The following is an 18,360-nucleotide window of genomic DNA, read 5'->3' on the forward strand; positions in this document are numbered from 1 at the left end:
CTGTTTGAATGAGATATGTGCATATTTGCAGATTGTATATGATATACATTTTATAGATATTTGCCTTTTTATCATTAGCCAAGACAGTTAAAGTTACAGGGAACTGTTGAGAGAGAGGGAAAATGAAACACACAAGCACTTTAACATTATGAACTGAAACGCACGTGCTGCGGCTCTGATATGCGGACCGTTTAAATGACACTGTGTTGCACACCGGTCTATTATTATAGTAACACGATGCACGTAACAACAACACAACCCATGACTGGTCGTTTACATGTCTCAGTTACTTCACATGCAAGCAGGTAATTTTTCTTGAGTCCTCAAGAAAAAAATCGGCCAAACGGGATAATTTAGCGACTGATATGATAATTAAAAAAGTCAGAATATTGTCCGATTTATCGGCTTTGGTGATAAATCGGTCGACCACTTGTAGGGATACACTGTTTGTCCATGCCCATGTGGAGGCTATGTCTCTAGATGAATGTGCTTTTATGCCAGTAAGGCATCTCACGCCCTGTGATTCATAAACGAAGGCGATTGCATCAACGATCCAGTGAGAGAGCCTTTGTTTGAAAATGCCTTTTCTGTGTCCAACATAACAAACTGATCTGACAGTCTAAGCTGTCATGCGCAATACCAGCATGGGGCATAATAAATACGCTAAGATTGAGCCAATTCAGGCTCGTTTGCTGTGCTCCGTTCCACTGCTCTGGCTGGGGATGCCAAATCGTGCCCTGCACTTGAGAGAGCAGATCCCTCCTCAGCAGTATTTCCCATGGGGGGCCATCTAATATCTCAGGTGTCCTGTGTGTTGGGTGGATTGCTGATCATCTTTATGGTGTCCCTGATAGTTGTATGCTGTAGGTAAGGTTTCAATGACAGCTTATTCATGTCAAATGAGACCCATCTACACAAACACACTGTGGATACAGGAATCCAAATGTATAATGTATCATATTATTAATGATTTTAAGATTTGTTTTTATTAAATAACATATGAAATGAATAAAGTATGAAAACCTTTAATAATGTATTTGTCCATCCAATTATTATTTTTCATTGTGGCTCTCATTATTATCATCAATATCAGTATTTCTGTACATGCAGATGTGTTCTCTGTCAATCTGTGTCAGGGATTAAACAGCTCTTTAAATGCTTGATTTAATAGGAGACACTAGGTGAACAGGGATAAATATAGCATCGAGATATTATAAAACTTTGCCAGTTATTACTCTTATTATTACAAAAACATCACTATGCAAAAAAAAAAACACACACACACAATTCTGCATGCATTCTGATCTATAGTTATGGTATTATTAGATTATTTGATTAATTTACAACATTCTAGGAACAGAGTTATTTACTGAGCAAGTTGTTTTTCTAACCTTTTCTTGAAACATGAATTTAAATGTATTGTGTATAAGTAGAGACTATACACTTTTGCCCAGGTTTACATTGTGTAATAAATCAAGAAGTAAATATTATAAATAAAAAGGGCTATTAAGATAATGCTTATTAAAAAAGATTTTTTTTTCGGAAGATGGTGTGCCATTATCTGTTCATTTCAATCATATTTAACTTTTCATAACATCTCATGTATTCCATAAACAAATTAATCTCCATTTGATTGGATGTGAGCTTACTTTGAACATTTTTCATAACAAATCTATTTGCCCCACTTATTAAAAACAACATGCTTTTTAGGGACCTTTAGCCCCAGAAAGAGGGGGATGTTTTACCCCAAATACAATCATTTCACGTATTGGACAGTTATTAAATAATTGAATCACCTTGAGCAAAACTGAAAATGACAAAAATAAATAAATAATAATAATTTGTTTTCAATAAATGTGATCATTTCTGGGATTCTCATTGCATACATTTGAAAAATTTAAACAAATATTAAATATAAAACATGTACAAGTACTGTGGTAGTTTTTATTGTTGTTTAGTGTTTTAGGAGAAAATAAAATTGAAAGTGTCTTTATCCCCATTGTACCGGTTTAATTCAGAATTAGCAAGTCAATACACTCCATTGTGTTTATTCTTGCAATAGTTACAAAACCTCACCTTTTTGTCTGACACTGAAAAAATTCTAGCTGATGCTGACAACATATTTAACTGGAAAAGTTAATCTTAGATGAAAGTCATACAGAGGCAGGGTCATAAAGGGATGCACCTTTGTCTCCCAATTCCACTCCTGGCTTATTTTAAAAGGGAAGCTCATCAAAGACCTTTTGAATCCAGAGACAAGCCTTGGATGGATACCTGAAAGAACAAGAGAAGATTTTCTCATTCAATGGACCATTCTTTTTAATTTTGCATGGGTTTTAACAAATCAAAACAAAACAAACAACGATGGACCGATTAGGTTTTTATTTTTTAGCAGTGTTATTTTTAATCCATGGACCCCTTGTCATACAAGGTATGAACTAATATATTAATCTATTTTGCTATTCAGTAATTGCATTTGGAAAAATGTGTGTAGTCATAACTAAAGCTGATGTTATGATTAGATTTTAATGTTATGTATACTATAGAAATTAGAGGGATTATCTAAATGCAAGATTTTATTTAGTAAGAACTATTTTGCCACATTTGACCATTTAGCACATTTATGAATTTGACACAAATCAAATAAATTAACATGTTGGCATACATTAACATCTAAGGAGTAAAACTAAACTATAAAACTAAATATACTGTAATTCTGCAGAACGGAAATAAATTCAGGTAAAGAAATTTCAATAAAAATTTTAACACTTCACATTTTATTAGGCATCACATGAGGTAGGGTTCAGATGTTCTGCACAGTAGCTCCAAAAACCATAAACAAAGTTACTCATTAATATGTTATTCCTTGCAAAGTAAGATTTATTCCTAAATTATCTAATAAACACAGGTCCTTAAGGTCAATTACTTTGACAACCTACCATATACCAATATTTGACTGTTATCTGTCATTTTTCTGTCAATATTGAAATTAAATGTCCCAGAGTTCCTTTGGGAATTAAACAGTGATGCCAACCTCTAAAATATCTAACAATTACAAAATATAACTAAAGATATTCAGTAAGGTTTTGTCAAATTTGAAAGGGAAACAGACTGGCCAGACAAAACTAACTCATAATTCTCTGAGCAGGTCAGTGCACCAGTGGTCAGTTTCAGTGTAATACCGGTCAATGCATAGATCAAGACTGGAGGTGTGATGGAACGAAGGACTGCCCGGACGACTCTGATGAATTGAACTGTCGTACGTATCTCTGGGTGAACACTTATTGGATTGACCACTGATCCGATTTACCAAATAAACTTTCTAAAATGCTATTTATTGGTAGTCACGAGGCAAAGAAAACATTTATATACAATTTCTCCATTCTTCTTTGAATTTAATTTTCAGCATCACCCTCCTGTAGCTCTCAGCAGTTCAAGTGCTTGACTGGAGGAGAGTGCATTCCTTTAGCGTTTGTATGTGATGGGGAGCCAGACTGCTCAGATGGCTCTGATGAGCAAAGGGCATGTGGTATGTTTATAAGTGCTTTAATGTAATATGGGAAGAATACAAATGTGACAGATGTTAGTTGGAAAGCATTTTTTAGGGATAATGCATGGCCCTACTTTTTTCCCTCAAGGTGGTCAGACATGCAGCACAGAGCAGTTCACCTGTCGAGAAGGGCAGTGCATTCCCAAACAATACCAATGCGACCATGTATCAGACTGCATTGACAACTCTGATGAAAACAACTGCAGTAAGAACATCTCTTTTACTGTACATCAAAAGAACGGTGGGATGTAAAGTCTGAGTCCACTGGTGACAATGCTTTGATTTCAATTTAATAATAAAATTAAAATATCATTACAAATGCTATTTTCAGCAACAATTTGAGAGAAAATTTTGAGAATTTTACATGAAATTCAGTTAAGTTCCATTATGTGCCCCTTTTGTTTTAATAACAGCATACATTCAAACTGCCATTGACTAGTTGTCTAAAACCTGATGGTCCAGCTTATATAACATCATGAGCATCTTGTGTGTTTCAATTGAAGCAAAGAAATTTCAATGAGTAAACTACATATTTTTATGTGCTACTGATATTATTCGAACCAGAATCGAAACCTTCCTAAAGGAAATGAGTGTGCACATGTCTGTAACAAATGTCACAAAGGTCTTTAAGCAATCTTATCTTTACAAGACAAGAAAGGTTATGACTCCCACTTTGAATAGTCCAATACACATAAATATCACAGGATGAATCAGTTACCAAAATGACAGGGGACAGCTGGTGTGTACAGTAGTGTAAACATTCTATTATCATCATGTTTTGATTTTGGAACGGCAATAAAATATTTTAATTGTATCACATGTGCTTGCATTGAATCCAGACTACCCAGCCTGCACTGAGAAGACATGCGCTAATGGAGCTTGCTACAACAACACTCAACACTGCAATGGGATACTAGACTGTCGAGATGGATCAGATGAATCCAACTGCAGTGAGTGTTGAAATTTATCAGTAAAGCATGTTCAGACTAATGTTCTATTACAGTTTTTAACTTTTAACTGTAACTCCCCAAAATTTCCATTGAAATTCTATAACTTTCATTTCTAAAACAGCAAGGCACTGTCAGCCACATATGTTTGAATGCACTAATGGATACTGCATCCCAATGCCCTTTCTCTGTGATCACTGGGATGACTGTGGGGACAACAGTGATGAGCAAAACTGTGGTGGGTCCCACAATACATCTCACCTATTCTACCAAAGATACATATACAGTGTTTCAAGAAGATTAATCGAGTGTCAGAAAAGTGAATGTATGTAGTTCTGTACTTCTTAATTTATTAACTTTCATGCAGCCTTGAAAGTCATCCTTTTAAAACCTTTCAACGAAAACTGAAGAAAGACAATGTATTCTTATATTCCATCTGCACTATTTTTAAATTGTCTTTATATGTACGTATGTGTCAGATGAATGCTTTTGGTGTATCGCAGCATAAGCTATACATTTTAAAACCTGTTTATTTTTTAAACGCTTGTCTCAACATCCCTGCGTTCTGTCATTCTTCTTGCATCCTGGTTGTCTACGCTCAGTTACACGCTGTTTCCATGTTGAGGTAGAGTCAGAGCCTCAAATGCAGCTTCATATCCAAGTTTAACCGAATACCACCACAGATCTTTTTATATAACCGTCTCCGGTTATATAAAAAGACCGGAGAACTCCACATGGGGGCGGAATCTCCAAAAGAGGGCAGGGTTACTCCAAAAAGGGACATCATTTCCACACACGCTTAAGGTTAGGGAAAGGGTTAGGTTAGGAAAGTAGGTATAGCTGCAGGCTGGAGATCTCCAAATAGGGACGGAATCTCCAAAAGAGGGCAGGGTTCCTCCAAAAGAGGGTTGTTCCAACTCCAAAAGGAGGTGTCACTTCCACTCACGGTTAAGGTTAGGGAAAGGGTTTGGTTAGAGGCTCCTTATATCTTTGCTGCGGCTTTGGAGCTCCCGCCCCTTTGCCTGCAGCCATATCCTTCTCTCCTCTGGGGAGAGGGACTCTTATAATACTTCAGTAAATACTGTACAATCGTCATTATGGTATTAGGGTAATGTAAATATGGTTCTACCATTTAGAAAAAATACTCTGGTTCTGCTGGCATTTTGAAGCTTGTTGTACTAAGGCACTGGTGTACGTACCGTCCAACACTTGTCTTAAGAGAGTCCTACAGTGTATATGCTTTTTAAAATGTTTAAGTATACATATTTGTTTAATACCAGCCACACAGAGCACTATGTTGTCTTCTCTCCCAGAGTATCAGACCTGTAGTGGGTCAGAGTTCTCCTGCAGTAATGGACGCTGTATGCCTCAGCAGTGGGTGTGTGATGGCATCAACGACTGTGGGGACTTCAGCGACGAGAAGGGATGTGGTGAGATATTGACACCACCTCTCTCCAGTCAATATATATACACTCCAAATAGCTATTGAGCAAATATGTCAGCCTTCTATATTCATAAATTTTTTATAGCAATAATAGTTAAATCTCTTAAATGCTGAGGATTTCAAACTTTCAGACCCAGGAACCCGTGACTGTTATCCTGGCGAGTGGCCCTGTCCGGGCTCTCCAGTGTGTGTCCCCATAAACAAAGTATGTGACAATCACCCTGATTGTCCTGGTGGAACAGATGAGACCAACACTACAGCACAGCTAACCTGTGGTAAATACCTTAAATACAGGTTACTTTAAATAGAATTGAATTCAAATTCAAAACAATAAACATATTTGGTAGACGCTTTCATCTAGTCTTTGGATTTATGTCTATTTCACACATCGATAATCAGAAAATGTTCCAGATGATTATTAATCTATATCTGCATTTTTTTCAGATATAAATAGGGTTTCTCATCATATAATACTCTGTATCTCTTCATACATATTTCTCAACACAATGTTAGTAAAGCATGAGCAGCAGGCTCTGGTTTAATTTCCTCTAGCATGTTTCAAAAAGGGATTCTTCACCATGTTAAGTGGCTGTATATCGCAGACTATAAACTTAGCTACACAATTTGTTAGGTTCTTGGCCTGTGGTGAATCAATTGATAAAGCTAAGCTTTTGCAATTGTAGGTTGTACCTGCTTATTACCTTTTGCTGCACATAGCTGCCATTTGCCATGATTTCTGCTCATATGCGATGTTGGCCTGCTCCATCAACCCAATATCCGAAATGACTCCAAACTTCCATTCTTTTAATAATTGATATTTAGATATACAATACAATACCACAACCTTGGCCTTACTAGTGTCATGCCCTACCAGTTGAGCTGCAGGAGCACAGTACTTAGAGATACATTTTTGATGATGATGAATGACGATCATGTGGTATCATATGAATCAAAACAGCAGTTACAAAGTATTTCCTAGATAGATGCCAGTATGACCATAATTAACGGATATTCTTTGATTCCCTAAGCATTACAGTAACAATTTAATGCATTTTACATGTTTTTTTCATAAGTTTTAAGTGTGTTAAATTCTAACCACAGACATCTGATGAAACTCTCATATAACGTTATACATGTGACAGACAGGCTGTGCTCAGTAAAGAACATTTTTAAGTGCACCAGAAACCTAATTGCTTCTCTTTATTGCCTGTAGGTTTACACCAGTGTTCTGTTCTAAGCTGTGAATACCAATGTCATTCCAGTCCTCAGGGCGGAGCCTGCTACTGTCCCGATGGCTTCACTGTCGCCAATGACAGCCGTTCCTGTGTGGGTGAGTGGAGTGAAGTTCTTTTGAAACTTTAAACATCTTGCTCCATCTTAAAACACCTGTGTGAGATTAAACAATCCAGATTGAGTATCAAAATTAACCTTAATTTATTAGATTAGCAGGTTGTGACTGATTTAGCATGTATGTGTTCTTTCCTCAGACTATGATGACTGTAAGATTTGGGGAATTTGTGATCAGTTTTGTGAGGATCGACAAGGCACACATCATTGCAGTTGTGCAGACGGATACTTCCTGGAGCATGGTCATGTCTGCAAGGCCAATACTTCAGGTAAAGTGAAACTAGAACTCAAAATGCTTTTAATGTGCTACATGCAAGGCTGAATCCTGTCAAACAGAGGTATTTGTAATTTTGTATGAAATGTATCTGAATGTACATTATTTTAGTTCACCAAACGGTTAGGCGCACAGCAGGTCATTGTACATGGCTAAAGACTATATTGGAGACAGTATTAGGAGAAACTGTTATTTTCTGTAATTAAAATGTTTTGGTTTTCCACAGTATTAGCTATTTTCTTAATAGTATGTTGTAACATATCTGACATGTCTTTATTCTTGGTTCTCATAGGGGGTCTACCACAGCTGATCTTCACAGATGGACGGGATATTAAGGTGGCAGACATACATGGGCGGTTTATTAGAACTCTGGTCCAATCAGATGGTAAAGGTTATGCGGTGGGCGTTGGTTACAACTGGCACTATCAACGGATCTTCTGGACAGACACCAATTCTCAGAAGGTTCCTCATGGTTTATAGTATGAAATCACCACAAAAGTGGAACAAAATTATATACACAAATATGATCACTGCTTGAGAAATAATTTTTATTCAGGTTTTCGCCATAAACTTTGATGGTGGGGATAAGACAGAGGTGCTGTCTGAAGCAGTGCACAATGCCCAGAATTTGGCTGTGGACTGGATCAACTTAAAGCTTTACTTTGTGGAGGAACATGTGGAGAGGATTGAAGCATGTGATTATGATGGGGGGAACCGTGTCACCCTAATTGCAGAAAATCTAGTGACCCCTCATGGGCTTGCTCTGGACCCAACAGTAGGGTGAGTACGTGTACCTTTTAAAAGACCAACATTCTGGTCCCTAGCATGGGATGCTGGTGTTCTTCTTAACTAGCTTTATCAGAAATAATTCCTTGGTCAAGCAGCTTCACAAGAAGCTAGTTGGTCAGCATTCTTTTGCTACCTGGCCTTTCCCTTTAGCTCTGGTAAAAGACGATCTGAAAATTTCCTTGGATATTTTATTGTGAATAAAATGAAAAAAACCTGCTTGTGGTCTGATTGCTTTAACCTGTATTCTTTTACAGATATATGTTCTTCACAGACTCTGGCTTTAACACAGATGATGTTAAACTGGAGCGGGCCTTCATGGATGGTAGTAACCGGTTTGAGTTGATTAAGACCAGACTTGGTTCCCCCACTGGTATCACCCTGGATTTGGTCACCCAAAGGGTTTACTGGACAGACAGCCATTTTAACCTTGTTGAAACAGTCACTTACAGTGGCTTGGACAGGTATTACACTCTGCAAATTGGATACTATTTTAAACTTTTTAAGGAACGGACTATGTATTTTGATGTATAAACCCAAATCTATTGTTTTAGGATTACTAAAAGGTTTTGGATAGAGACTGTGCTGAATTTATGTCAATGAAATCCCACAATTCATACTCATGCTCTAAAATGTGCCATTAGGAAAACAGTTCTCAATGGAGGTAATCAGGTTCCTCACCCATTTGGGATTGCAGTGTTTGAGAATCATGCCTATTTTACCGACTGGGTCAAGATGGGTGTCATTCGGACCAACCGCTTTAATGGCAGTGACCCAACTTTTCTCTACCGCTCTACTAACAGACCTGGACAAATTGTGGTCTCCCATCCAGTCCTTCAGCCCATCGGTGAGACAAAGTTTAAAGACAACATGAAATTACTACTTGAGAAGTGCAGTTTTATGTCCAGAGTTCTTGTATATGCTACTGAAATGGGAAGTTGGTGAGGGATATATTGAAGGGCTTGCCCCAATTTTTTTAAATAGTCAATAGGATTTAGTTATGTCATAGTGATGAACACAGATTTACTACTTGCTGGTCAATTGTAGATACCATTAGAGTGAGGGACAGTCTGATTCTAGAGAGCATTTGATTGGACAAAAATCAGTGTTGTGCAACATGAAAAAGTTTGATTTTTGCTCCATTTGTCGGGAAGAGAAAGACTGTTCATTTTAAACAATATAATACTCACATAATATCAAGGCCAAAATGTTACAATTTATTTATTTATTTGTTTATTGCTATAATATATGTGTATACTAAGCATCCATCTTCACTGAATTAATTGATTCTTGGTAGTAGTAACTGGTGTATACACTCTTGATTTTTTTCACTACAGTGATTAATCCATGCGGCAGACACAATGGAGGGTGTCAGCAAATCTGCCTTCTGAGTCACCGCACTGACAACGATGGGCTAGGTTACCGCTGCAAGTGTCGCCTAGGATTTGACCTCCAGCCAGATGGCCACACCTGCTTTAGTGAGTGACAGCAGATCAATTTCATAATGATAAACGCAACTAAACTTTAAAATTGTTTAAGGTGAAGTTTGTAATTAACATCACCAAATGGAATTGCAAAAATAATTACCATTTTAAAAAAGTTATCTAAAATATTCGTTCCATCTTTCAATATTTGGACAAACAGGTAGCTTCACCCCAAACTTACTAAATTGCTTGAGCCAATGTTACCATGCCAGGCCGCTCAAACAAATAGAGCAATGCTGAAAGTGCCACAGAGCCGATTTTCACTTTTAGGGGAAATCAGCCAAAAAATGGCTTACTTATAGTGCACATTAATCTGGCATAGGAGAAAGTATTTTAATATAAAAAATGTACACGTACCACCATCTGATATCAGGCTTTATTTTCCTTTTCAATTGCATCAGATCCTCTGACACATACCTGTCTCTCTATTTCAGAGATTGAAGATTATTTACTGGTAGCTTACGCAAAAGCAGTCAGGGGGATTCCCCTGAATGTGTCCTCCCAGGAAGATGTCACCCTACCCCTCGCTGGCCTGGGTGAAACCTTCTCTGGCACTGCAGTAGAGTGTGACAGCTCAGTGGGGACTGTGTTCTACAATGACCGCATCCGGCAGCTCATTTACAAATCGCCCATCAATGGCACCTGTAAGTGGAAAACTCATTGTTATCCCTACTGGTCAGGGTCCAGCTAAACCAGTTAAAAATCTGCTTGACCAACCAGGGAGACTAGCTAAACTAGCTTAAAACAGCTAAGATCTGCTAACCAAGACAATTTTCAATGGCCCAGAATCTAGGGGTGTCAATAGTATAAAATGCTTATCATGACAAATGAAGTTGTCATATTTGAATAATACTTATTTTAAATAATTTGTTGTCATCTTGATGCCCCCTTGGATGTTTTCTGAGGCCCCCTAATGGACCCCAGCCCCCTGGTTGAGAACCACTGCTGTAAAATACACTCAATAAATATATTTAAAAAAGTATTGTTATTATATCTCAGCACAGGAGATCTTGACAGGTTACAGAGTGGGCTCTGTGGAGTCTATGGCATATGACTGGACCTCTAAGATCCTCTTCTGGACATCCAGCACATATCGCACTGTCTCAGCTTTTAAAGTAACAGATGGATCCAGACGGGACATTGTTAAGAACTTGATGTACCCCCGGGGTATTGCCGTGCACCCCAGTGCAGGGTATGAGAAAAGGACAAATTCTTGGTTCCACCAAACACTTTCTCTCTATTCTGTTCATACATTTTTAGTAAATTATGCAAATTCTACAAAGGGATAGTTCACCAAAAAGAAAAATGTAGTCCTGTCATCATAAACATAAACTTTTTTTAAACCTGTGATATATTACTTTATATCAATTTATAGAAAAAGAGATGCAATGAAAGCAAAGAATGACTTAGGTTAACAATCTCCTTTTGTGTTCCATAGATTAAAGAAATTCAAATGGGTTTGTAAAAACTTTAGGGTGAGTAGATGAAAGAATTTTCATTTTTAGGTGAACTATCCCTTTAAATACATTTTGTGCTATAGAATGTCCTGTTATTAAAAAATGTCATTTAAGACCCTATCAACATACAACTTTTAACTGTTCTTCATATTTATTCTAATTAGCAAGCATATGTGTGGTCTTTGCTGAATCATACTACACAGCTTTATTTTTTCCCCTTAGGCACCTCTTCTGGTCTGATTGGTACCGGCCAGCTGTGATCACCAGAGCGTACACAGATGGAAGCAATGCTATTCCTCTAATTAACACCACACTTGGCTGGCCTAATGGACTCGCCGTGGACTACCTGTAAGGAAGTCTTCTTACAGTAGCAGTTTTCTGTATCTTCAATTTGATAATGAGCTTTGTTTCTGAAAGGGATGGCTTTATCCACTTTGCATTGTAATTTGATCCCGACGCATCCAAAATTTCTGTTTGGACTTAATAAGTAGCTAATAAGACTGTGAAATGGTTCTTGGAAATGTTTATTTGTGTTCCACAGAATGGATCGGCTATACTGGGTAGATGCACAGCTTGACCGGATTGAGCACGTGAGCATTGATGGGCTGGATCGACAGGCTTTTTCCAGTACCGGACAAATCACTCATCCATTCTCGCTTACCTTACACTCAGGTTGGTCTTAGTGACAGCAATTTTGTGTTTTGTCAGTTATTCTTCATTCTTCAAGTTAAAATAAAATCATGATTCTTTCAAATGTTGGCCTCATTGTGATGCTTTGGAAACTGAAACATTTAAATAGACTGTAAACATCACTCTGCAATGTCTTTACTTGAATAAAAATGAGCACGAGTTGATGTTTAACTACAAAAAACAATATGCAGATATTCAATGCATTTTATGGTTCCAACAATATGTTCCATTTGTCACTGACTGATTTGTCTCTACTCTTTGTTAGATCATCTTTTTGTGTCAGACTGGAGGACAAATTCTGTGTTCCGAATGAGGAAGAGGGATGGTGGAGAAAATATAATACTCAGAAAGGGCATCTATGGCATAATGAATGTCAAGGCCTATTCATCTGATTTTCAGAACTGTGAGTGGCACATGTTCATAGTTAACCAGTGTTATTATAGTTTTGGATTTATATTAATTTTCCAAATCAGTTTTTTCTGTTAGTTTTATTTTAGTTTTAGTATTTTTCATGGCTGCCACAGCAGAAGCATTTACTGGTATCTTTTAAAAATGTCTAATATAATTACACTTCTCAGGGCAGTTTTGTTGTTACCTCTATCTTTTTGTATTATTGTGTTTAATTTGGATTGTAAATGTTGCGAATTTTATAACATAGGGTGAATATGGGTAAAGTGACAAAGGACATTTAAACCTGACCCCCATTGTATGCATATGCATATGAAGATGATTATAAATTATTTTTATCTAATCTTTGGGAAGTAAACAATTAAAGGGATAGTTCACCCAAAAATGAAAATTCTCTCATCATTTACTCACACTCATATCAAGAATATCTCAGCTCTGTCGGTCCATACAATGCAAGTCATCGCGGCACAAAACCCGGAAGCTCCAAAACGCACATAAAGGTAGCATCCTTTTTTTACTGTAAATCTTGACATCAGCAGTCTCATTGACAGATTTATAGTGAAAAAGGAGACACATTTTGGTCTGTTTTCAGCCAAAACTGATTAGATTTCTTCAGAAGACATTAATTAAACCACTTAAAGATTACTTTGTGTTACCTATATGTGCTTTTTAGAGCTTCAAAGCTTTAGACCCTCTTAACTCGTGTTGTATGGACTTATTGTATGGAGCTGAGATATTTCTATAAAATCTTTGCTTGTAAATCTAACCCTAACCTGATTAACAACTCAAATTATAGATAATAAGTCCAATCCTGTGCTATTCTCTCCTGTCCTGTCCAAGTGATGTTCTCAAAATACAATGTAGGTGACAATCCACTTATTGTTGTTTACTTCTGTTGCATCAGTATTGAAAACTAGATGCAACCTGATTCCAAACGGCCTCTGCAGTCACTTCTGTTTCCCTACACCTGCGTCCAATCGGGTGTGTGGCTGTCCCTATGGCATGAAGCTGCAGGAGAACCAGAGGGACTGTGTGAAAGACGACTCTGAGCCCCCACCAGATAATAGCTGTGGAGACTATGCTTTTCCATGTGATGAGGGTCGCTGTGTATCTAATTCATACCGCTGTGATGGTGTGAGCGACTGCTTCGACAAGACAGATGAAGCTAACTGTACAGAGCCAGGTTTGTAGTCTCATGTAGCCAGACCTTTGACTAAACAGCAAATAGCATTAGTTCTGGTATTACATTTTATTCTGGCCAAGAACTGCCCACTTTAGACATGAAGAGACCTGTGAAGTGTCCAACCACAGTCTGTTCCATTGGTTCATGCCAATTAGGGACAATTTTATACTTGTAGTTGAGGTTTATGCTCCTGCTTGTGGATTTAACTTGCTACCACTTGCCTCGAAAGAAACTCTGAATATCTTTCAAAGATTTGATGCCACCAACCTGACAAACTTTGGAAAATTAGTTAATCCTCAAAAGTGCTCATTGTATCAAGCCGGTATTTTGTAAAGACCACTTTGTTTCCAGGCGGACTGTTAAGAAAACTCTATTTGCCCTTATTCCAGGAAGTTGCAATAAATCAGCCAATCAGATTACAGCTTTCCAGATTGAGAAGGCAGTTTTCCATTGTTGTGTGCAATATGTATTAGACAACGGACAGCCTGTGGGTGTACCCTTTCAGACTTGATGTCTATGTACATGTGAGTCTATAAACATCTCTGAAAATGCTGTTACTCCTTTCACGTTTTTAATCAGGGACAACTTGCTCTCCATACGCCTTCACCTGTGGGAACAAGCACTGCATCCCTGCTAGATGGCGCTGTGATGGGCACGATGACTGTGGTGATTGGACAGATGAGAATAACTGTCCCACACGTGGTCCAACCACTTGTGCATCCCACCTCTTCCCTTGCACCAATGGAAACTGTATCCCAAAACCATGGGTGTGCGATGCCTTCAATGACTGTGGTGATGGTTCTGATGAGAGAGAGTGCAGTGAGTATTTAAAATACTGGAACAACTTCAGGAATTTTATGTATTCTAACATATCCTCATCCTTACCATTCTTCTTGTCATGGCCATTAATGCTAAAGGCAGAGTTCATCCAAAAATTACAATTCTGTCATCATTTACCCATCCTGATCCAAAACCCTTATGACTTTCTTTGTTCCTTGGAACACAAAAGGAGATGTTAGACAAAATGCTAGCCCCAGTCACCATTTAATTTCATTGTATTTTTTTTTGTTTACATACAATGAAAGTAACTGGTGAATAACATTCTGCAAACATCTCATTTTGTGTCCCATGGAAGTAAGTCATAATGGTTATAAACTACATCAGGATGAATAAATAATGACATGTCTTATCTTTAGTGTGTTGGGGTAACAGTTGTGTCCCCAATATGAATATTGAGGAATAAAAACTCAGACTCAGGTTTGCAATCAATCAAGTTTACTGAATGTTCTCTGCAGTTCCAATTTACATAATAATTTAAGTCAATGGGATCCAGTAGTTCAGTAATATAGAAGAAAAAGAAGAAACTTACTTTAAAAAACATTCACAAGCAATTATAGTCGTATACAAATTGAATTAGCGGTGTCACAGTACAACACTTTTGAGATTCTGATAGGTCACTTCAAACATCTTAGCACTTTACAAATATGGTCTGTTTCCACCTTCGTGCAAACAATCATTAATTATATTAATTATATTAATTATACAAGCCATAACATTAATCAGTTCCCATCATCGGTTTTACAGAACTTATGCACAGATATCAAGGGATAGCAATACATTATGAGTACTACTATGGCAGTAGTAGTAGTCATAGGGTACCATAAACAATCCAAACACTTAATGATTTAGACATTGCTTTAGACATTTGAAGGAATGCAGGGCCTCTCGCCATCTGTGGAAAATTAGGATCTAAGATGGAACGCTTCAAGTGTATTTTAGTTAATACTTTAATAACCATTGTCCTCCTCCTTTATCCTTTTCTAGATTCCACTATTAGCACCTGCAGGCCGGGCTACTTCCTGTGTCCAGATCACCGCTGTATTTATGGCTCATATGTCTGTGATGGAGACAAGGACTGTTTGGATGGCTCGGATGAGAAGGACTGTGGTAAGGCACAGTTACTTGATCCTTTAAGGTGCCAGAATCCACTTTAGGGATCAATTTAATTAACACAAATGACATGGGTGTTTTGGCTAGACTTCTCCTGTGGAGGCTACGAGTTTGCTTGTGCCAGTGGAGACCAGTGTGTGAGTCAGAGCTACCGCTGTGATGGAGTTTATGACTGCAGGGATCACTCAGACGAGAGTGGTTGTCGTAAGTTGTGTTGTTTACAATGAGTTTACATTATATGTCCTCTTCAAGTCTGGTTTTATGGACTCAGATCAGCAAAACAAGAAATGCAGCTTTTAAGTAAAATGTTTTCACGATGTTGTTAACTGTATAACATTTAATGAATATTAAAAAGCAGATAGATATCTATACATGCTATTTACACTTAGTGTAAATGTGTGTTAATTGCAAAGAGTGCAAAGAGTGTACGATGATATATGCACTCTAGTGCAAATAATGGCAGGTACTATTTATATCCTAATTAAATACTAACATACAGTATAGGGGCATCACTGCAGTGTGCTTATTGTGTTTATTTAGAGTCCCACAGACACCCTACACCAACCAAAACAAAATATAACTTTAACCTTTACAAAAATTAATCATGTTTTTTTACAGTAACCATAGTATCAACATGGTATTGTGTAGTAAAATCATAGTAACCACAATATTAAACATGGTTACTATATTTAGTACCATATTACTGTAGTAACTCCATGGTTAATTGCATTAAAAGTATGGCTTGTGCCAAAAAACATGGTTACAATAATAATACTATAGTAAAACCATGCTTCATTTCAAACTTTTCTCTTGATATTCATTTAATTAATTTTTTAATTAAAATGTAATTAATTTAGTTAACAATTAGTGTTAAGAACATAATGCCAATGATGACTGCTAACTTATTTTATATGCAGCCACACGTGGGCCAGGCCTGTGCCATGACAATGAGTTCCAGTGCCAGGTCGACGGATTCTGTATTCCGAAGGTGTGGGAATGTGATGGCCATCTGGACTGTGAGGATGGCTCTGACGAGCACAACAGCTGCCCACCCCGAACCTGCAGAACTGGAGACTTCCAGTGTGCTAATGGCAACTGCTTGCCTCAGAGCTGGGTTTGTGATGGTGAAAATGACTGCAGGGATATGAGTGATGAGATGAACTGTCCCACTCCACCATTCAGCTGCCCATCAGGCCAGTGGTTGTGTCCCACAGACCAGGTGTGCATCACAGAGTCTCAGGTGTGTGATGGCCAGAGAGATTGTCCCAATGGAGCGGATGAGTCTCCCCTCTGCAGTGAGTATTGATGCTGCTGGAACAACAGATTAGTGCCTTAAAGACCCCATGAAATCAAAACTGGAGTCCTGTTTCTTAGTCTGTTTGCATTCAAGCTATCTATTTGCCACCCTAATAATAAAATAATAAAAAAATGCAGTTGCTGGTTTAAGATGGTCTAATTAGTATTGTAATGTACTCCTAAAAGTTGGCAAAATTGACCTTTAGTAGACATGCACATTTCAAATTTACAATTTTTCTCTTCCAGGAAAACAGACCAAAAATATTCATGACTCAACCTGCACTACACAGATTAATTGTCCAATCAAATTCTCTCTAGAATGAGAATCCCTCCCCCTTATTCAACCCGCAACTGACTTGCAGCTAGTAAATCATGTTTAATTACTGTAACTAAAACATATTTGCTATTTAAAAAAAAAGGATGAGCTCTTTGATATTTCCCATCCAAATTTCCTGTTCAATAGGAAATATGTCAACACAAGACAGAAAACTGTTGTCCTCAAGCTATTTCATGAGATCTGTAGTCCCTGTGTCACAGTTCCGGCATCTGTGCCGGCTCATTCTGTTGATTGTTTTTCTCCCTCCATCGTGTTTTACAGGTGGAGCCGGCACACATGGTCAGCGTTTCCATGGGAGTCGCTGACCATGCCAAGCATACTCGCTCGCTGCACCTGCTTCACTCTGATTGCACTCCCTGCTTATTCCTTTTGTCTCCTCCCTTTCTTTGCCAGTTTATTTGCTAACCATCTTGGCACACTGATGTAAACAGATTTTCTTCTTCTCTAAATTCTTCTCTCTCACTTTTTCCTTTAAGATGAAGATGACTGTCAAATGAATAATGGGGGCTGCAGTAATGGTTGTATTCAGGGCCCATTTGGAGCTCAGTGCGTCTGTGACCCAGGATTCCAACTATTGAACGACTCGAAGACCTGTGATGACATAAATGAATGTCTGATCCCTGGTTTCTGCAGCCAGGCATGCTTCAATGAGCGAGGGTCCTTCCGATGCTACTGCCAGGATGGTTACCAGCTGGAACCTGATGGCCGCACATGCAAAGTCAACTGTAAGCAACATCTCTATCAATTACCCTTACATTTTAACCATGGGTTGTTGTGAGGAGAAATATGATGCTGAATTGCATTTGTAGGAAACTGTCAAGAACAAAATGATTTTACTCTACTGAGACCAAGTGCTGAAAGTTAAAATTCTTTGTCATTCTTGAAACTGAATCTGCTACAGCCCCAGGTGAAGCCTCACTTCTGATAGCCAAACGCAATGAGATTGTATCTAACCGCCTAAACTTCAGGCCACCCATCATCCAACCCATAGTTAGTGGCCAGAGCATCGTCACTGTAGACTTTGATAATGTCAACAAAAGAATCTACTGGGGTGATGCCTCAAAGAAAATGATCTTCAGTTCATTCCGGAATGGCACAGACCAACGCCAGGTAAGTAATGCAAGGATATAAAGATTCTTCTAGTTGTGTTTTAGGGTGTAGCCTTTCATTGCAGCTCTGGAAACCTGACAAGAAATCTCCTGGTCGC

General features: G+C 38.0%; 1 protein-coding gene across 1 annotated transcript in view; it reads left to right on the forward strand.

The window, feature by feature from the left end:
• The first annotated feature begins 277 nt into the window (after positions 1–277).
• The window catches only part of lrp2b (low density lipoprotein receptor-related protein 2b), a 72,247-nt gene continuing 54,164 nt past the window's right edge, over positions 278–18,360 (forward strand). Inside the window, exons 1-27 of the mRNA XM_052102641.1 lie at positions 278–305; positions 3,149–3,259; positions 3,407–3,529; positions 3,639–3,755; positions 4,390–4,500; positions 4,622–4,735; positions 5,811–5,927; positions 6,073–6,216; positions 7,155–7,271; positions 7,429–7,557; positions 7,855–8,024; positions 8,119–8,342; positions 8,606–8,812; positions 8,993–9,195; positions 9,686–9,826; positions 10,267–10,476; positions 10,832–11,024; positions 11,512–11,637; positions 11,831–11,961; positions 12,245–12,382; positions 13,292–13,570; positions 14,150–14,389; positions 15,395–15,517; positions 15,608–15,724; positions 16,438–16,815; positions 17,630–17,878; positions 18,055–18,263. Of these exons, the coding sequence (XP_051958601.1) occupies positions 278–305; positions 3,149–3,259; positions 3,407–3,529; positions 3,639–3,755; positions 4,390–4,500; positions 4,622–4,735; positions 5,811–5,927; positions 6,073–6,216; positions 7,155–7,271; positions 7,429–7,557; positions 7,855–8,024; positions 8,119–8,342; positions 8,606–8,812; positions 8,993–9,195; positions 9,686–9,826; positions 10,267–10,476; positions 10,832–11,024; positions 11,512–11,637; positions 11,831–11,961; positions 12,245–12,382; positions 13,292–13,570; positions 14,150–14,389; positions 15,395–15,517; positions 15,608–15,724; positions 16,438–16,815; positions 17,630–17,878; positions 18,055–18,263 (4,449 nt within the window). The remainder of the gene's footprint in view (positions 306–3,148; positions 3,260–3,406; positions 3,530–3,638; positions 3,756–4,389; positions 4,501–4,621; positions 4,736–5,810; positions 5,928–6,072; positions 6,217–7,154; positions 7,272–7,428; positions 7,558–7,854; positions 8,025–8,118; positions 8,343–8,605; positions 8,813–8,992; positions 9,196–9,685; positions 9,827–10,266; positions 10,477–10,831; positions 11,025–11,511; positions 11,638–11,830; positions 11,962–12,244; positions 12,383–13,291; positions 13,571–14,149; positions 14,390–15,394; positions 15,518–15,607; positions 15,725–16,437; positions 16,816–17,629; positions 17,879–18,054; positions 18,264–18,360) is intronic.

The sequence above is a fragment of the Xyrauchen texanus genome, chromosome 33 (assembly GCF_025860055.1).
Source record: "Xyrauchen texanus isolate HMW12.3.18 chromosome 33, RBS_HiC_50CHRs, whole genome shotgun sequence".
Classification (NCBI taxonomy): Eukaryota; Metazoa; Chordata; class Actinopteri; order Cypriniformes; family Catostomidae; genus Xyrauchen; species Xyrauchen texanus.